The sequence below is a fragment of the Euprymna scolopes genome, chromosome 12 (genome assembly GCF_053919585.1).
Source record: "Euprymna scolopes isolate OS-2025 chromosome 12, ASM5391958v1, whole genome shotgun sequence".
NCBI classification, from domain to species: domain Eukaryota; kingdom Metazoa; phylum Mollusca; class Cephalopoda; order Sepiida; family Sepiolidae; genus Euprymna; species Euprymna scolopes.
In genome coordinates this window covers 146,870,335-146,892,306 of record NC_136493.1, presented here as the reverse complement: position 1 = coordinate 146,892,306, position 21,972 = coordinate 146,870,335, and the positions used below count along the sequence as shown (strand labels likewise).

Genomic DNA, 21,972 nt, shown 5'->3' with positions numbered 1-21,972 from the left:
CACACTTGTTATTTATGGTACAGGTCAATAATCTGAAACAAACTCCAAACTAATGAATCTATATAAATAAAACAATGGGTTTGAACGTGATTAATCTCTAGGGTATTCAACCATAACGCTGTTTTATTTTAATCATTTTCCCACTTTTCTTTTTTTTTTTCTCCCCTGTAAAATGAATAAAACGCAATTTTAATCGCTTTTTCATTCTTTGTTTTAAAAATTCCCTTAATACAGCTTTGAGAAGCGAGGGTCGAAACTGGTTAGCTGGCTCCTCATTTCTCTTTCTTTCCTCTTCTGTTCCCCCTTTTTTGGAGAGAAGATTAAAGGAATATATATATATTTATATATATACAAATTTACTTTTAATCATGAAAGTCTTCTCTTCCTAATTGCAATATTTAAATTTTGTATCTTTAAAAACATTATGAAATTATATATATATATATATATATATATATATATACACACATACTAGTAGGCCGCCGGGCATTGCCCAGTTTTAAAATACGCTTAAATATAATATTTTGATTAATGCAGATTTTGTATTTATATTATAATGGTCCCAATATATAGTAATGATTTAAAAAGTTTAAAAAAAAAAAAAAAAAAAAAATGACTCATGTGCCACCACCGAGAATTGAAACCAAAACATTTAGCTTACGATTTACTTTTTCATTTAACGTTAATGCCTGAGCTATGAAGACAGGTTTGCTGCAGTGCTAAAAATTAAAACATGAACAAATAGCAATTACGCATGCATATTCGTAATGCCGTCATTCACCCTTCTCCTGGCAAATTCTATTTTTTTATCTTCACACTATTGCACTGATTTTTTTTTGACTAAAACCCGAATATAAAGTTTCACATGAGTTCGAATACCCTATATATTAAGTTTCATGTCTGTAGACCAAAAACTGACAGGAGTTTGGTAGGCCAAATTTGTTAACAAAAATATATATATATATATATATATATATATATACACATACATAAATATATATAGAAAGAAGTTTGTGATTACTATAACCTTTTTATGCAAATATTACGCAAGTATAAATTATGTAGAATATCTGCATAAATATAATTACATATAATAGTTAACTAAAGATGATCATCCCATATGAAAACCAAAAAAAACTAATAAGGAATTAATTAAAATCAATGTTTACAAGAATATGCAAATTAACTAGATCTTTTGCAGATGAATGCAATTCCACGGCCCATATATAACAACGTATTTCTTTTTTAATAAATAGAAAAAAGGGTTTTTAATATGAATATCAATACACAAAAGAACCCAAATTTATAAGAGTGTATATATATATATATATATATATATGTTGTGAAGGAACATAACTGGCTATACACCGGTTACAAACTGTATATATATATATATTGGACTGTTTGGCAGACAGCGGCAGACAAGCAGTCGCAGTAAGACGGATAGTCTTACGTGTTGATTATCAGACTTTCTTCCCCATACTTGTTACTATGTACTTCTATTTACCTTAGGCGAGCAGCCTTACGTTTCTGTATTATAAATAAACCCCATTACACATACCACTCGGTGTAACTCACGTTTGTCTTTATTTCCTAAGTATTTAGGAATATAACAATGGCGACGAAAGGATGTTCTTTCTCTTAACAGAGATAAATTACCGTACCAAGGACTGTGTACAATGCAAGGATTTTTTGTTTTACGAAAAAAACAAACTACACAAGGATTTTTGACCACGTGCGTCAATGAATTTAAAAATTTTTCCTACCTAAAGTAGCGAAAAGTACGGATTTTTCTTCGTAAAGAACTCACAAGAAATTATAGAAACATGTTCAAGGTAAAGTGGAATTTATATTTATTTTGACAAGTAAAAAAAAAAAAAAAAAAAAATGGTCGCAAGTTGAATTCGAAACTACACTAAAGGATTACGAGTTTCGAAAGAAAAAATATAAATACAACGACTATTGTACCATTTTATGCCACGTGGGAACGGCAGCCATATATTTTTTTTTTTTGGAAAATTAATTGTTTGTTATTGCCTTTATATAAATAATTGGAACTATTTGTCGTGGGAAGTAAGAAATATTTTGTGTATGAACTTACGTTGTTGAAAAAAAAAAAAAAAAAAAAAGAATTATTTTACAAAGCCTGTTGAATTACTATGAATGAACTTTGTTGAAACGTGTTGTGTCTGCATATTGCTACTAATTTACGATATACGTAAATTTACGATTTTTCTTTGGAATTATTGTGTAGAATTCGAAAAGACATTTTTGTACTAGAAGCTAACATGGAACAATTAGCAGAGTTAACTAAGGCTCTAGCCCTTAGCATCCAGGAACAGACAAAAATGACTCAACAATTTTTAGCGCAACAACAACAACAACAACAAATTCAACAACAACAGCTACAGCAACAGCTGCAACAACAACAAGAAAGAACACAAAAAACTTTAGAGGCACAACAAGAACAAACAAACATACTACAACGACAAATGTCGACACAGCAAAAGAATTTAGAAAAGCTAATTCTAACGTCGACCGGGAAGAAGACTAATTTTTCTGCCGAGGGTATTTCAAATTCACTAACGGAATTTCGTTACTCCCCGGATACTGGTGTTACTTTCCCTGCATACTACAGAAGATACGAAACAATTTTTACGAAAAGATGTTTAGACTGGACCGATGAGGAAAAAGTTACCCTGCTACTACAAAAACTGGGTACTGATGAAAACACCAAGTATGCAAATCTAATTCTACCAAAAAAACCGGAGGAGGTTTCGTTCGAGGAAACAATTAGTACCTTGTCGAAAATATTTGATAAAAGGGATAGCCTATTTCACTCTAGATACAAATGTTTGAACATTCAGAAGGCAGAAGCTGAAGACTATCTAGAATATGCTTGCACTGTGAACTGTTTATGCGAATCATTTAAATTGAATGAAATTTCCGCAGACCAATTTAAATGTTTAATCTTTGTACAAGGTCTCACAGCACCAAGGGACAAAGATATACGTTCACGGATCCTAACAATTATGGAGGCGGATCCTAACATAACATTGCAAAAAGTCACTGAAGAGTGTCAACGTCTGATTAACATAAAGAAAGACAACACTCGCATTGAAGAGAAAAATATTTTTAAGGTGCAGCAAGTAAAAAGGCAAGGGACCACAAGAAAGTCCAGGTTCCAAGAACACAGGATCCTTAAAGGATACAAAGACCCAAAGCTAAAGTGTAAATGTTGTGGTAGTTTAAGACACAACAATAAGACCTGCTGGTTTAGGAACAAAATATGTTATGAATGTGGTCTCAGAGGTCACAAGGGAACATACTGTGCCCAGAAGAAAAGACAAGGGACCGATAATGTAAATACGCTTCGCATGAATAAAGAAAAAAGCTGCGAAAGACGGAAATATGTTGATGTTCGGATAAATGGACATCTGGTTACATTGCTTCTGGATAGCGGTGCAGATATTAGTATTATAAATGAAGATATATGGAAAAGGATAGGTCGACCTGAATTAACGAAAACCAGAAAGACGGCGAGAAGTGTGTGCGGCAAAAGATTAGAGTTCAAGGGAGAATTAAAATGCAAAGTGACATTCGCTAACCAGACTCATAAATCCAAAGTGTACGTCGTACCAGGAAAGAATACATGCCTGTTTGGGGTAGATTGGATTGTCCTGTTTAATTTATGGGAGAAACCCATAAATTCGTTTTGTAACGTTTTAACTGCAGAAAAAGCAAACCAAAGGGAAGACTTCCTGAAGGATTTGAAAACTGAATTTCCCAATGTTTTTGCCGAAGGACTAGGACTCTGTATTAAGACAGAGGCAAAATTTGAATTAAAGAAAAATGCCACTCCAGTATTCAAACCTAAAAGGAATGTGCCTTTTTCAGCGATGGACGCAATCGAAAAAGAGTTGGATAGACTTCAACAACTGGAAGTCATTGAAAAAGTTAACCACACAGATTGGGCAAGTCCAACCGTGTATGTAAAGAAAAAAAATAACAGAATAAGGGTCTGTGGAGATTTTTCAACGGGTTTAAATGACTGTCTATTGGACCATAATTATCCCCTTCCGTCCGCAGAAGATCTGTTCTCTAAGCTTAACGGAGGAAAAATTTTTTCTAAGATAGACCTCTCAGATGCTTACTTGCAAATTAAGATCAGCGATGAATGCTCCAAATACTTAGGCATAAATACTCATAAGGGCATTTTTAAGCTAAAGAGGCTTCCTTTTGGATTAAAGGTTGCTCCTGCTATTTTACAGCAAATTATGGACACGATGCTGGCAGGGTTGGAATTTTCAATGGCCTACCTTGACGATATCCTAATTAAAAGTGAAAATTTGCAAGATCATAAGAAGCATGTAAAAGAAGTATTCAAAAGAATACAGGAATTTGGTTTTAAATTGAGCCCAGAAAAATGCGATTTTTTTATGAAAAAAATTAAATATCTAGGTCAAATAATCGACAAAGAGGGTCGAAGACCGGATCCACAAAGGACTGAAGCAATTGAAAAGATGCCTGCTCCAGATTCAGTGACAAAATTAAAATCGTTTTTGGGATTAGTTCAATACTATGCAATTTACATCCCTAACATACATAATTTAAGAGCTCCTCTTAACGAGTTACTGAAAAAGGGTGTTAAATGGAACTGGAATAAGGAATGTGAATCTGCTTTCCAAAATATCAAAAGATGTCTACTGTCAGACTTAGCATTGGCACATTTCAATCCAGAAAAGGAACTAATACTAGCAACGGACGCCAGTGATTACGGTGTTGGCGCTGTATTACTTCACAAGTATGAGGATGGTAGGACAAAAGCTATCGCCCATGCTTCAAGAACGTTGGTTGCAGCGGAGAAAAATTACAGCCAAATTGAAAAAGAGGCGCTGTCGATAATATTTGGAATTACAAAGTACAATCGATTTCTCCATGGACGATCTTTTATTTTGCAAACCGACCATAAACCCCTACTTACCATATTTGGATAAAAGAAAGGCATTCCCACACATACTGCGAATCGATTACAGCGATGGGCTGTAACCCTCTTAAACTATCAGTTTAAGATGGAACATGTATCCTCAAAAAAGTTAGGACACGCAGATGCATTATCACGGTTGATCCCTAAAAGAAGCGAAAGTTTCGAAGAAACGGTAATTGCTGCGCTTAAAGACGAAAGTGAATGTACAAGTTCAATGTGTAATATGATACGTGAACTTCCGGTAACTTTCGAAAAAATAAAAAAAGAGGCAGTAAATGACATTTTCATTAAGAAAATGAAAAATCAATTGGGATGGATAAAAAAAAATAAAAAGGTAGATCAAACAACGCCTTTTTCCATCTGTGAAGATGTGCTCATGTATGGTGAGAGGATCGTAATTCCACTAACGTTACAGAGGAAAATTCTGAAGGAATTTCATACAGGTCATCCGGGCATTTCGAGAATGAAATCCCTTATGAGAGGATATGGTATGGACAAGGAAGTTGAAAAATGTGTCAAGACATGCAGAGGATGTCAATTAGCAGCTCGAGATCCTCCAGTAAAAACGACACCATGGCCAAATGGTCACGTCTGCATATTGATTATGCGGGACCTATAAATGGTTATTTTTACTTGATTATTGTAGATTCTTTTTCAAAATGGCCAGAAATATTTAAGTTTAGACATCCAACAGCAAAAAACACTGTGAGTGCGCTTAATGAAATTTTTAGCCGTTTTGGAGTGCCAAAAACCTTAGTGAGCGATAATGGAACAGCATTTACTGCTCATGAATTCAAAGAATTCTGTGACTCACTAAATATTCTACATATGACAACACCTGTGTACCATCCACGATCGAATGGGTTGGCCGAAAAATTTGTAGATACGTTTAAAAGGGCACTTAAGAAAAATCTTACTACGGACACAGACGAACAATGTATTCAAACATTTTTAGCAATTTACAGGGTGACACCAAATCCTAATAATAATGTCAATTCTTCCCCGGCTGAGCTAATGTTTGCAAGAAAGATAAGATCTGTCTTCGATAGGCTGCTACCAGAGAAAAAGAAAGTTTTCAAAAAAGAAAACCTTAATACCAAGTGCTTCTCCCCAGGTGAAAATGTATATTTCAAAAATTTTCAAAATGGACGAAATCAGTGGGTTGAAGGTATTATCAAAAAAAGGATTGGGAGCATGGTCTATACCATCCAAGGATTAAGTTTTGTCTGCAAAAGACACAGAAATCAAATACGTCCCAGACTGTCTCCAAATGTGGAAGAGACACCAATGGAAACATTGTGCGATATTTTTGATATACCAAAACCAGCGTGTGTACCGCAAACAATGAATATTTCGCCTGAACCGACCATACGGGCTGGACAGAAACCTTTACCCCGGGTAACGCTGACCAGAAGGAAAAGCGCAAGAAAGAGAAAAGTTACCAGGAGATTAAGCCCTGACCCTAAAAGGAAGAGGTATTTAAGCTAAAATCAGGAAGATTTCAGCTTCAGGGGGAGGTGTTGTGAAGGAACATAACTGGCTATACACCGGTTACAAACTGTATATATATATTGGACTGTTTGGCAGACAGCGGCAGACAGCGGCAGACAAGCAGTCGCAGTAAGACGGATAGTCTTACGTGTTGATTATCAGACTTTCTTCCCCATACTTGTTACTATGTACTTCTATTTACCTTAGGCGAGCAGCCTTACGTTTCTGTATTATAAATAAACCCCATTACACATACCACTCGGTGTAACTCACGTTTGTCTTTATTTCCTAAGTATTTAGGAATATAACAATATATATATATATAGAATAATATTCTGTAATAATAAATACGAAATTTGCATGAATTAGAATAGATTTAAGCAGGTTTTATGACCAAGCAAAGCCAGGCGCTTCCTGCTAGTTATTAATATAGTTGAACACTTGGTAAATAATATATGCTGCATAAAATAGTGCTCAATTCTCTAGATGTAACAGGTGCATGCAATAATGCAGTAAGGCACTTGGAACATGATAAATGCTGACTCTGAATGTACTCAATGCTCTAAATACAGTTAATATCAGTTACAATATAATTTTACTCTCATTAAGTCTTATGTTAAATCGAACAGTGCTCAATACCCTACACAAAATATAAATAAGAGCTGAGAGAGAGTAGGAAAATAGAGATACAAAAGAGAAATAGAAGTAAAGAGATGGAGCAAAGACAGAAGAGTAGATTTAATTGTATATGTTTTTCTGTTTTACTTTTTCAAGTTTTAAATCAGGTTTTAAGCATTTTTTTTTTTTTTTTTTTTTTTTTTTACAAAATTTTACTTTTTTAACCAAATAAAATATTGAAACAAAAAATAATTTCAACTTGTTACAGGCATGTAAAAGCATATTCATTTTTAAAAATTTAAATTAGAAAAATTAAAAATATAATCTTAAAAAATTAAATACAAATTAGAAAAGCATTTCTTGCAAGGTTAAATAAAATGATTTTTTAAACTTTTAAAAATATAGGTACAGTAGAACCCCGGGATACAGTGGACCTAGGATACGTTTTTTTCATGTTATGATGCAGAATATGATGTTTTTCCGGCCCCTGTTTATGGCATTTGCCCCACCTTACAGTGTTATTTATAATGTTATTTGATTATATACATGTGTATTATATACTGAACTGTATCTTATTACTAATTTTTAATGCTGGGGTTCTATTGTACAAGATTTAATTTGAAATTTATCAATTTTCGAAGTGCACTTTTAAAAACTTTTCAAAATAAAGTATAACAATTTTTAATTTAAAGTGAATTTAAAAATTTCCTTGGATTTATTTTATGTTATGTACATTCTGTTGCACTTCAAAAAATTTTTGGTTGAACATTATATATCTATATTTTGAATTGCTAAATGATAGATAAATTTAGTTTTTTCAAGTGCAACAAAATGTCTATAACATAAAATAAATTCTTAAATAAAGTTTTAGATTCTGCCTGGGGAAGTTAGCTTATGACAATATAAAAGCAATTGACCAAGTGATACAATGAGCAGTTAGCCAGAGTGTGGGAGGGGTTCAGTATAGGAAATTTAGAAGGAAGTAGTTTCCCATGAAATAAACTGCAGAACAAATGGATGCAGCCAATTTTGGTATTGAGTTAAGAGATAATTGGATGTATGCCAGTATCGGTTGAAAGTAGATATATTTGAGCGACACTGGCTTTTTGAGAGTGGAATCTTGAGGCAGACCTCCAAGACAGTCCAATAGAGTTTGACAGTAAATGATCGTGATTGTCCTAACAATGTATGCAAATTGTAAACTGTTTTGTGCTCGGTGATCACCAATACCAGAATCAATAATCAGAAAGAAAAAACCATATATACATTTGGGGTAGTTGGTTGGAAGAAACACACATACACCTGTAATTCTACGGCACTTCTTGAATTAAAAAGTACTAATCAATATATAAAATAGTAGCATTCGTTCATGTGTACAACTCTCCTACAGCCCAAACCACTAGACTGATCATGACCAAACCTGGCATGATCATGATGACACTACCCACCTAGGGATAGTGCACACAATTTTTCAAGGTCAAGGTCATAGCCTACATATACATACAAATATATATATATACATTCTCTCCTACAGTCCACATCATTGGACCGATCATAATTAAACCTGACATGATAATGGTCTCTGATCTAGGGATGGTACACACTATTTTTCAAGGTCAAGATCAAATGTTAAGGTCGGGTACCAGCGAAGTGAGTACCTGAGTATATAGCAAAGTCCCGTGCAAAGCACAGGTATCATTGCTAGTAGACAAATGCAACTGCTTATTATAAATGCAAAATATTTTGGTATTCTGGATACTCACCTTTCAGCAGCTTTTTGTTTCCTCTCTTCCCTTTGCCGTTCAAACCTTAGTTCTTCAGCCATATACCTAGAAAGAAAAAACAATTTCACATTTTTTTTTTCAGTACACATATACAAAATGTCTTTATATTCTTTTCCTTATATTCATTAAATGTCATTTTTTCTTTATTCAGGAGTCAGACAGTTTCTGATATTTCACAAGCTTACTTTCCAGTTCTTATGGTTCAGCAGGTCAACCATCCACAAATTTTAATCTATCCAATTTTATCACTAGCTTCTTAGTTTTCCTTGGCCAGCCAATTTTCCTGGGATTCAAGACATACATACTTCTGGAACGGTTTATCCAGGATGAACACTCCACATTAAGATAACCTCTATGCTGGGTAAATGTGGTACTGTCAGTAAATGCACAAATCTAATGTGTTGGGTTTGATCAGATTTAACATTGCAGATCCATTTAATCAGGGATCAGTTATTGTGCTGTAGTCAGGTAAGAAAGAACTTAGAACATGATGTACTTGACACAGCTGCTATACGACTTACTCTGGATGAAGAGAATTACAGTTTGTGATGCTATCAAAGGTAACAACTCACAAAATGTCACCCATATGGTTGCACCTGCACTCAGCATAGGAAGTAAGAAGAGTTTACTACCTCCAGGGTATTGTTATCAAGTAAAATCTCTTTGTGGGAATGACTGTTAATAGAGCATATCTGTCCGATACACTTAGAGCTAACTTGCTCTTCATATAAATGCACTTTTTATGGACCCACAATAAACACAGATTACATTGTGTCACACTGCATCAAAGATGCTTTCAGTACAGAGGACAAGGTTATCGACCAGTATCCATCGTAGCCAACAATCACACACTATCATTTTGATTTTAAATGAATTCATACTTAAATCCTCAGCCTTCAAACCATTTCTTTTTCTCTCAATATTTTCAGTTCATTCTTTAGCTGTTTCAAAAACTCAATAACTAATTATGAGCATAGAGTAATTCTCCTAGAGTTCAACCAAAATTCTTAAGACTGATAAAAATTATAGGACTAAAAACAGGGCTCCAGTGAACTCCAACCTTGACATTGAAGTTGTCACTGTAAAAACAGAAAAAAAATACCTGCTTTCTGGGCAGCAATTAATCTTGCTGCAGCCTTTTTCCAGAAAAAAGAAACAATTTCCATTTCATATTTTAATAAGTTCAACAAAAAAAAAAAAAAAAAAAAAAAAAAAAAAAAAGATTTTTTTATAATTTAGAAATATTAGAGGATTTTATTTTTATTTTTCATGACAAATGTAATGCTTATTATTAGTATTATTATTATTTAGTATGAATTTTCACATGAATCATAATCAATGATTGCTCACTGGTGATAACAAGGCTTGCCACCCAATAGAGCATCTCCTGCTTCATTACAAGGATAAAATAAAAGATAACCTGAAGCATTGTGAAATTTCTCTGAGCTCCTGGGAGAGTGCAGCAGGGGATAACTGCAAATGGAGGAAGATGTGTTTTCTAGGGACCAGAGAATTTGAACATAACCGCCTACGTCATAGGGACACCCTTTGTGCAAATATGAAGGCAAATCACCAGCAAAATCCACCAAAAAATTACAAGCATGAAACAAAGCAGCGTTATCTGTTCACTCGAGAAGACATCTTTAACCAATCAGTACATGCATATATAAGTTCACCATCTGCAAAGGAGTATGCCGGACATCTGCAAGTTTGTAGTTATGCATGCAGTGTCACAGAGCTTAGGAGTTGCTAAAGATTGCATACTGAACCCTCATTCATCATTGTCTTCAATGAGAGAATCCACCATATAAGGATTGAGGGATTAGGATTATTCATTATTGTCCACAAGTTTTTCAAACTTTGGAAACTTCAAGATACAAAAAACGAAAATCAATATTCATACTTCAATAATACTCCTTTAAAAGACAGAAGAACACTTTATGTGCTAAATGGGTGATGGTTTGTCACTTATTGTCTTATTATCATCACAATAAAACATTTGTTAAAGAAAAACAGAGTTTTAAAATAAACATATCTAATTATTTAAAAAAAAATGAAATTTGGAAGTATTGTATTAGCAAATCCTCATGTATTTGAAAGTTTCAGAAGCTATTTAAACCCAATCATTTTATAAATAGATACCAAAAATAAACATTACCTTAACAAAACTAATAATTTTATAACAATTTGGTTCAAGTAATAAATTCATGACTAAACTTGGCATAATAATTAAATATTATTCTCGGAATCCTATTTAAAATAAAAAAAGATTTAGTTAACAAAAAATAAAACAGTAAAATTAAAATGAAACTGCAAAGATTCCTGGGAAATGCTGAGAATGTCTGATTAGTATATTATATGAAATACTGTATACGGACATTTCTCGTTTTTTTAGATTTAAGTGAGTTTAGTATCTATACATTTTTTTTGCTTCTGCGTTTATCCTATAGAGATAGAGTTTGCACTGGTCTTTCCCATCTAGAATTGTTTTGTAATAGTTATACTCTGATGAATCACACCATCTGTCACCAGGAAGCATTCATAAAATAAAGTTTTATATGGGAGAAATGTTTTCTAAATTTGGCCATGATCTAAATAGATTTTCCATTAAAAAAAAAAAAAACTTTTGATATGTGTAACTAGCAAAACCACTTGTTGTCACATTGAATAACAATCCTGTGTAATTATATTCCTAGCCTTAATTTCTATTACAATTTTTATTTGTACTTTCTTTTAATTTCTATAATTTTTTAAACTATTTATAGAGTTATTTCCCTTGAATTTTTAAAATTTCTTAAGAAGTTTTTTGGAGTATTTTTTTTTTTGTCATTATTTTATCCCAGTCGACTCGAAGCGAATAAGGAATTATTTTTGTTACTATAACATGCTTGAGATCATACTAAATCAGAATAGTTAAGGTTTGTAGGTGTATCTTTAGTAGTTTTTGAGTTTTAACTGGATAGACACAAAAAACAACAACTTTTCTTTACATAATAGTTAACGTGAAGAAATAAATAAATAATGTGTAGAAATAAATAAATAACGTGTAGAAATAAATAACGTGTAGAAATAAATAAATAACGTGTAGAAATAAATAAACGTGTAGAAATAAATAAACGTGCAGAAATAAATATTAAGTAATTGACGAAAAATATTACAGTTAAACACACGGTCGGTTTTTAATACAGAGAAAATCCAGCTCCTCAAAAAAGGGACACAGTGAATTAAAACAAAAATAAAGATTGCCTTGGTCTAAAAGGATTTCCCCTGCTCTAATAAATGCTATGTGTAATTAGCTTTCCAGCGAACAACATTTGTTATTGCAGTTGCCTCAAAAACAAAAAATACTCAAAGAAACCAGAGAACACAGCAGGCAAAAAGTTGTGATATCATCATGATGAAACAAATATTCTGAACACATGCATAAGAAAATATGAAGAACTCAAATCAAGTTGCTATTAAATGTTCTCAAATGCAGAGTTTGTGGTTCAATAAAATCTTTCATTCGGGTTAATCAGTCATGGTATTGTGAAACAAATGATCAAATGACGTATGATCTTAGATTGTTTTAGTATTATATATCAATCAAGCTAGCTCAGATGAAGGTCAGTTTATAATGTGGGAAAAATCCAGCTGTCCAAAAAGGGGCACTCTGGATTGAAAGAAAAATAAAAATTTCCTCAATCTAGAAAGATTTCTCTATCAAAGACATTAATGTGTAGTATCAAAACGGATACTACACTTTGCTTCTAGTCATTCAGCAGTTATTTTGTGATTTAAGTTTACATACAAATTAAATATTAGGGTGAAGACATTTTAATTATAAATGTTGCATCTACGGTGACTAATGCTTTGATCCTCACAGATTATCTGGATGACAGCAGCTCATCATATCAACAGAGCCTCGTTGGTAGACGATACACAGCAGTAATTCATTTCCCCTCTTCTCTCTCGTTATAGACATCTTTTTAATAACAGATCTTGCAAACATTATTAAAAAAAGAGCAGTACAAATTCACTTGGATTTGGGGTTTGTTTTTTTTTCTCGATAGTATACATGTACACATACATTTCCACTACTAAGAATTACTACAATGTTGTCACATTGACTACTGTACACTTATTAACCCTTATCCTCGAATGGCCTCCAGGCTATGTAAATATATATATAATGCCCCCAAACCTTCCCTTATGGAGAAGGGAGCAGCTATGTAAAACCCAAATCATACTCTCTGCCAATTCCGTGAAAAGAGAAATATCTATTTAGCTAATTCTCCACGTTATACTAACGATTACCTGTCCGTAACGTAACTGCCAGGACACAAAGCTCTTACTCGATTTTTAATGGAATATTCCACTCTGTTTGATTTTGATCTTGCATAGAAATATTGCATTCTAATTCTATTCTCATGTGCCTGCATCTGAATATTATTAAATTAAAACATTTCAGTTTGTTTAAACATATGCTGAAATTCATGAAAAAATAACATTTACAATAAGAACATAAATTAGTCACAAGATTGCATACATTTCTTGATGATGTAAAGATGGGCCAAAGTTTCATCAGAACTTTATTTCTCCATATTGTATGAAACTTTCTCAAAGTGATATAATGAAAACATTGATAACGTTAAAACTATTTCTCTGATCAGGCTAAAATTCTCCATAATTATTACTGTAATCACACAGCAACAGATCCATGCATCAAATTTGAAAAAAATCCCAAGTTTAAAGTTACATAAATGTATACACATATCCACATTTCTCTCAAGGAGGAGGCAACAGCTATACAAAAACCCAACCATCCTCTCTGCTGATACAGTGAAAGAAATACTGTGTTACATAAACAAATATACATCCATTCGTGTGTCGGTTGATAAAAAAAATTAGATAGAGTAAACAAACATTATTGCTCTACACAGTTTGCTGTTCATGCGGGTTGGGTTAGGGTTTAGGGTTGGGTGGGTTTAAAAAAAAAAAAATGAAATTCATACTCTTGTTTTAAATAATAAAAAAATTCATAAAATTCAACTTTAAGATGAAACTGGCAACTTTATTTTGTTACTTTAATATAACGTTGCTTTTTATTTTTAAGGCAGCAAACTTTAAATTGCAGATTTGGCACCTATCAGTTATTTTGATTTCAGCTTGGTTTGCAATTTATTATGAAGAAACTGACACCCGAGCAGTGTTTGCAAATTGCAAATGATACAATCAATTTACTGAGACAGACATTTGATGAACGAATAATTTCACAAAATGGATTTGTCAACTGGCCACCTCATTCATACAATTTAACTCCATAAGATTTTCTGTTGGGATATGTACAGTCCCATGTCTATGCTAATAAACCAGATACAATAGAGCACTTGGAAGACAACATTTGATGTGCTACTGCTGAAATAGAGCCAAATTTAATGGGCACAGTTTGTGAAAATTGGATCTCTAGATTACACCATATATGCGCGAGGCACAAAGCCATATACCCAAAAGTATATTTAAATAATAAATAACAAAAAGTAATCTTCGGAATAAACCGCATATTTGTATAAAATATTTTTCTGTGATTTATCTTAATTTAAATTTTGCCGCCTCCAAAAAAACCCTTTCTTATTTTGTTTTACAAAGTTCTTTTTTATTTTTTGTAAGCAATTTTTTTTTTTGCATTTAATTTTGATACTGAATTTTTTTTTAACGATTCAAACTGATATATTTTTTGTAAAATTCTTTCACATTTAAATTCGATGAAACAAATACATTTCCAACAGTGCAATGTCTTGTATTTCCTATTTTTTTCGTTTGAAAATAATTGATACTAAAATGCAAATAGATACCAAGATGCATATATACAAAACGATAACAACAAAGAAAATCTTTAATGCTAAAATAAGATGAAATAACTTACTTTAAACGATCACTCTTGCGACAACAACAGCAATAGATGCATGTACAGAAGAAAATCAGCAAAAGTCCAGCCACAACTCCCATAGCAATTAACAGGGCTTCGAAGTTGACTAGAAAATAAAATGACAAATTAGAAACCTATCATATATATATATATATATATATATATATGTTAAAAGTCCACGTAGCCTTCTAGGATAGTGATTTAAAAGGTTATGAGGATTTTTGAAGCATGAAAACGATGTTACTTTTTGTATTTAAAATTTTTGTTATTTTTGTAGAGGTGGGGAACGAAATTTACCCCCCATAAAAAGCCGACATTGTCTCCTACTCTGCCCTCCTGGGGAATTTCATCATTATTATTTAAAACTATCACGTTTGTTATTTATACTTTACTGTGCTATCATTATGATAAATACCAATTACATTATTTTTACCGTTTAACAATTTTGTTTCAATTTCATTATACATATTGAAATCAATTGTGTCTCTTTTTTGCCGTTTGAATTAAACGCTAATATGTTGCAACATTTTTAAAAAATAAATTAAATATACAATCTTCTTCCACAAACGGCTAAAATAATCCATGTGAACTCTTTCGAACATGGTTGCCAGGAATGCACGCTGTCCATACTACAAAGTTCCAGTTTTTTCAATGGCTTTCTTTTTCATTTCGATACTTTTTTTGTGATCAACACCGAAGGTCTGCTTGAAGTATAAAAAATAGCAAAAAGTAACTTTGTTTTCATGCTTCAAAAAACCCTCATAACCTTTTTATATATATATATATATATATATATATATATATAAGTAGTTGTTTATAAATAGGTTAAAAAATAAAATGCTTATTGTTGCACTGAAGAGTATCAAAAGTGGAAGGATAGGGAGAAGAAGAGAAGAGGAAGGATAAGGAGAAGAAGGGATGGAAGAAGGATAGGGGATAAAAAAGGGAGGAGGAAGGATAGGGAGAAGAGAGAGGAAGATAGGGAGAAGAGGGAGGAGGAAGAGCAGGGAGGAGAGGTAATCATATTCTTGACTTATTCTTGCTTTATAAAAATGAAAGCAATATCATGTTTTAAAACTGAATCTGGGTACTTGTACCAAGATTCCCAGAGGACAGCAAATGGGACCTACAGAAAGCCATAAGATTGACCATCCTTGAACGGACTTAAACTTTAACAGACGAACAAACCAAGAGTTACAAGTCTTTCATGAACACTGGCTTCAATAAACACCAGTTATCGCAATAGGAAGCAAGTTTACAATAGAAACTGACTAAAACTGACCATGAAACTAGTTGAACAAATGCGTACTGCATTTATATTGAGCCACAAATGTCATCATTTTATCAGCAACATAAACCATTTGTCGAATTGGATACAACTCACTAGGTTGTCTCGAATGTCTATCTACAATTGCTTGTCTGAAATAGATACTGTCCCAGTTCCACTGCAGACACAGCATACAAGTCAACTGGCATGGGCAGCTGTTATGAGAAAAGTGAGCAATTCATTGTTCAGATCAGTTGATCAAATGAGTACAGAATTTTTGGTACCATCACTCTTCAATGTGAAATGTAAAAAAAGAGAATGGACTAAAAAACATGATTAGTAAAGTTTACTTTATTCAAACTATTATTCTTATCTGGATTACTATTTTCATAACATTTCAGGTACATCTTTTCAAACTACGGAACCTATACAGACTTTCAAACAGAAACCGTTATTTAAACTACTCCAACTGAAAAGAAAAAAAATCAGAGGTTATGTTTGGTGAACTCAAAGATGAGAATAGTTATCCAAATAATCTAAATTATCAATAGTCATCTTTAAAATTCAAAACTATAATGTTTAGTAAAATATGTAATTTTAGAAATTTAATAACAATTCTATTAATTCTCTTTGGAATATTGGCGTGAAGCAACTACCTCCTATTCATTGGGTCCTTAGATATGGAGTTTAGCTACAAATACCCAATAAGCAATCTCAGACAAACTGGCATTTCATCCGGGAATCTATATGGGATATGATAGAGTAAGCTATATATCCATGAAATGCAAACAGTTGCCCAATACAAAGTTTAGACTTGTCAGGTGTTGGTCAATATAAATGCTAACTGACTGATTTAGTCGAGTGTGGGTTGTTGACCATGGTTGATGATGAACTTAGTGTCAATCACGAAAAGGTATCGGGCATCATCCATAAAACTTTTGCTTGAAATAAACCTTTATGGGTATTTCCATGTGTGCAGATAGTCGTCTATTAAGCTGGAGGTCCATAAATGTGGATGATGCCTTCAAATGTGCATGTTAAAAAAAAAAAAACACTAAAAAGAAGGAAATGGGCACTGAAAGATAAAACCAAACTTACTAAAACATTTGCTCCAACGTGCCTTGTTCAGTGGACAAACAGAAGAACTGGGTAAAATGCTACCCACAGGGTATGGTTTGCAGGTGTTGTCCTGGAAGCAGTAGAGACACTGAAGAGAAATAGAAAAAAGTATGTTTTTCAACAGTGAATCAAATACAATTCCTTTATTTCATCTAACTAAAGCCAAGTTGATCAATGGTTGTTTTCCTATGGATTTTTGCTCATATATTTTAATCATGTAAAATACATGCTAAAATATTCTTTAGTTTTGAGATTGAGTTATGTTTAAAAAATTCTATTTAAATTTGTCTAATTAATCATAATTACAAAAACTCACTTAAATGATAAATTGGCACTTGTCCAGAATTCACCCCCCCCTCACCATATAAAAATAAAAATAAAGAAAATGTAATTAAAAGGCATTAAAAAATCAGTTCACATCTGTTTCTTGTGCAATCCCATGCAGACAAAAAAAAAAAAAAAAAATGGCTGCCTTTCTGCTTTTATGCTAATCCAACTGATCACTTTATGCCAATGAGATGATGTTGATTGTAGTATAAAAGCCTGACTTTTAGAGAGATTTGGTGACAGAAGGAGTGAGTTTTGTGAGCAAAGAGTTGTGCTTTTGCAGTTGGAAGAAATTAGATGACAGAGTGGTGGGAACCTTCTTTTTTTTTAATTTCTTTTTATTTTGGACATTGAAACCAGACAAAATTTACAGAAAAATCTGTATGTGTGTACGCATGATGGAAAGAAAATATTGTACTCTAAAAATTCTTCGTTTCTTTTTCTCTCTTAATTTCCCCTCTCTGTCCTGCTCTAAGTAAATCTGACGACCTAGTCCACAAATTTCAAAATTTCATCATGACAAGTTTCAAGAAAAAATACACGATTAAACCCGGTTCTCCAACTTCCAACGTAGACCCCTACTACCATGTCTCCTTCTCCAACATCAGGGGTCTACGTTCTAACCTTCCAGAGGTTGAAACCCAATTACAGGAGACTAAACCAGACCTTTTATTTTTAAGTGAAACTGGCATTGGACAGGCTATTTCCCTAGAAGAGTTCGCAATTAAAGGATACTCTAACTTAACCTCTAAATCTGACCCCCAAGATCGCCATGGGCATGGAATATGTGCCTATATTAAAGATAGTTTTCCATTCAAACTGTTGATTGTTCAGAGATTGAAAAAAAATCTGACTTCAACTCCATCCAAAACATCTGACTCTGCTTCTGAGAATAATTTATGACAAGTACTTCTTAACATTTGATTTGAAAATGTCGTAGCCCACAGGGAAGCAATTATGTGGTAATATGTTCTGCAGGTGAAAAGTTCTTGGAAAGAAATTGTTTATGGAATTTTAATTTAATGTTAGGCACACAAGGAAAAGAAAGGAAAGTTTTTTGCAGTTGTGGAAGCATGACGAGTTCTTGGAGGAACATGCATGAGAAGCTTAATTAATCACCTTTGATATAAATAACTATATAGTAGAGGAATATAGTATATAAATAACTATATAGTACAAGAATATAGTATATAAATAACTATATAGTACAAGAATATAGTATATAAATAACTATATAGTAGAGGTAGCAATGTCTCTTGTGAGATAAGACCTGTAAGGAACAGAAAAGATCATCTTCGACTAGATTGCCAAGTCAATTTGTACTTTGTCGAGGCAAGAATGAGTGCTTGGAGCTTAGCTATAATTGATTAAAATGAAAAAAAAAAAAAAATCACTAAATCCTTTAAAACTAAACTCAGACTACTAATGCAAGGTGAAATAAACTGATTATCTAACCTGAAGTTTTCTCAATTGGATTCAAAAGGTTTTAATGTTATTTAATGAATTAAGAAAGAAAAGGTTATCTCTTTTTTAATTATCGCACATATTCATCAAATAAGCAGCTGAACATTTGTCTTTGTGTTCTATCATTCAAACTAAATTTACTCACTAGAGAGGCTTTGTTCATTGATAGTTTCCAAGTTTTCTAAGAATCTCAACAACTTTTACTTTTTGGTAAGTGAGATAAGTTTTTCTCTGTTTTATATGTTTATTTCTAAATTACAAGTCATCATTTTTTATAGCAACTGTGATGCGCTTTAGTTAATACTAGCATGCCTACCCGGCATTGCCTGGGTGGAGAGAAGTGGTATACTAAGGATATTGAGCAACCCACAGAAAAAAACAATGTTTCAATCAAAATAGCAACAAGTGCCTGTGCAACAGCAAAAAAAAAAAAAAAAAATTAGCCACAATAGGCAGGCAGGCTCAAACTTGAGAAAAAGGAGGTGAAAAAAAAGCTAACGCGCTAGTTATCAATGCCACGGCAACTTATGACGTCACGGGTCTTTGAAATAACTGTTTATAAACGTACACTGAGATTGGTAGGCATATGACTTGCAAAAATGTTGATGCAAAAATTGACCAATTGACCAGCACAGAATCTTTTTGGCCAATGTTTTTTTAGATATTTTTCATCCGAGAGATCAATCTAATGATACCAATTTTGCCACAGTCTGATGCGTCTGTCAAAAACTTTTGCCAGACAATACAAGCAGACAACAACACCCATTTTGCCTTTTATATATTAGAGTTTTTAAAACATAAAACAATACATTTTTTCATTAGTTTATTTCTGTTTAGTGTTCAGAATTCCAAATCGAAATGAATACCAAAGTTTTTCTAATGAATGTAAATGATTTTATTTAAAAGTAAAACTTCAAATGACAAAACTAATGCGTTAAATGTAAATTAAATGTTTTACAATAATTATGATAATGTTAAAGAATATTTTCTTTTTAATGCAATACAATGTCATTTTTTTCCTCCAACGCTTGTACAAGTATTTGAAAATATTGAATAACAATTTTTTTTATCTTTCAATAATTTTCTTTATTACTTGTTGAGTGTAGAGGGTGTTGTTAACATGGAATTAGCATTGTTATTATGGTAATAATAATGGGACACATTTCAAACAGGTGTTACACTTTGCTCAATAGTAATGTGGAACTGAAAGGCAGGAGTATTCAGCTCCCTGATATATTGTACATACTTATGACATTTCAAACCCAAATAAGTTCCAAAATATTAGTAATTTAAAAATAAAAATAATCACGAATTCACTTAAGTATCAAAGTGATAATTAAGCAAATAAAAACAAAGTAATTGAAATCAAAAAGCTGAAATAGAAGAAATTAAAGGAACATATGTTTTCAACTTGATTTACAAAAGAAAAATCATTCAAACATACCTTTGGTGATTTGACACATTTTTCACAAGAGCCGTTGAACAATGGACAAACTAAAAAATAAAATTTAAAAATGTTAACTTTATTTAAATTGCATTAACAGGCATGCAATCACAGATTAGAATAAGTATCCCAAAATTAAAATTTTCTTTTCTATCCAAACATAAATTTTAATGTTGGTACACAGATCTTTGCAAAAGCTAAACAATGCTACCAAATTTATTCGGCTAGCTCAATCAACTACCCAATTATGACCATTCAAAGTGTGTTAGAAATTAGAAAATTTGTAATCTTGTACAACTAAAAATACAGATTTTGAGTAAATAAAAATGATTTACAAATTGTAACGCCATCTATTAATAAATGAAATTTAATCATAATTGAAACAATAATTATGAGGTCAAACCAACTTAAACAGTGAGTAAACTCTTATTAATAAAAAAAAACCTTAAAAAATGATATGGAAGTGCAACTTCAAGGGTTCATATAAGATTCATTTCAACGGTTAACACATTGAATATTCAATGATTTCTAACACATTAGACATCAAGCTAGTTTTTATTAGTAGTAAATTGATTTAAAAAAAAAAAAAAAAAAAAAAAAAGAACAGACAGAAGCACAATTTGATAATTTTGCAACAATTTCACTCACTAAAATTTTCAACTTGGATATTTTTTTGAAAGCCAATTTAAAAAGCTATATTGAGCCCATCACATTGATAAGTGGCCCTTCAAGATCAAACTATCTTTACATGGTGAGAAAGTCTTAATAAAATACGGATAACATTCTGATTTTTATATCTTCACTTGATGATCTGATGACCAAAACTTGCATGTCTCCCCCATGACACAAAAACAACAAAAAACACTTGTTATCACTAGATCTTTCAGTTTTTCTGCACTATAGTGCCCGTTTTTCCTTTGAGTTTCACTTGGCAACGCCTGGTGGATGATGGAATTTTACTGAGCGAACAGAAGTCAATAAAAAACAAACAAAAAAGAAAGAAAAGAAAACAAATCTATCGTAACAATTTCAAATTTTACTGTTCTATTTATTCATTTTTTTTTAGGTGGGGGTGAAGGTAATAAAAGTTTTGTTTCTGGGAATTAGTTAAATATATATTTTTTTTTGTGTATGGAGAGTTATTTTGGTATTGTATTCATTAAATTAATGAAAAAGTATTTACACGTTTTTGGGGTTTGGGGGCATATAAATATTTTTTTTTCAAGACTATTTCTTTAAGGATAAGTTTTTCTACCAGTTGAAGTAAAGCAACCGATGACGACAAAGGAGGCTGAGAAAGGTTGTTAGAGAATGTAGAAAGAGGAAGTTCCTGAACCGCGTAACTTACTGCTATATGCTTTATGATAGCGACAAAAGGATTCTTTCCGACATTTTTGTATCCACATAAATTCACTAAAATAACTGTCAAACACTTGCTCACTTGGTATAATCCAGCAGTTTCCGTCATTCGCTAGACATTGCTGAATAAAGCGCACAAAAAAAAAAAAAGAAAAAGAAACGGGCATTAAAGTGCAGAAGTACCACTCTAACAACCAAATGACA

At 32.4% G+C, this 21,972-nt stretch overlaps 1 protein-coding gene across 4 annotated transcripts in view; it reads right to left on the bottom strand.

Moving 5' to 3' along the window:
• LOC145291531 (pituitary tumor-transforming gene 1 protein-interacting protein-like) overlaps positions 1-21,972 on the bottom strand; it is a 66,817-nt gene that overhangs the window by 20,252 nt on the left and 24,593 nt on the right. For all 4 annotated transcript variants that reach the window (XM_080137524.1, XM_080137525.1, XM_080137526.1 and 1 more), the window contains exons 2-5: positions 20,410-20,459; positions 17,154-17,262; positions 14,786-14,894; positions 8,860-8,925 (exon numbers count right to left, since the gene is read on the bottom strand). In XM_080137524.1, the coding sequence (XP_079993650.1) occupies positions 8,860-8,925; positions 14,786-14,894; positions 17,154-17,262; positions 20,410-20,459 (334 nt within the window). The remainder of the gene's footprint in view (positions 1-8,859; positions 8,926-14,785; positions 14,895-17,153; positions 17,263-20,409; positions 20,460-21,972) is intronic.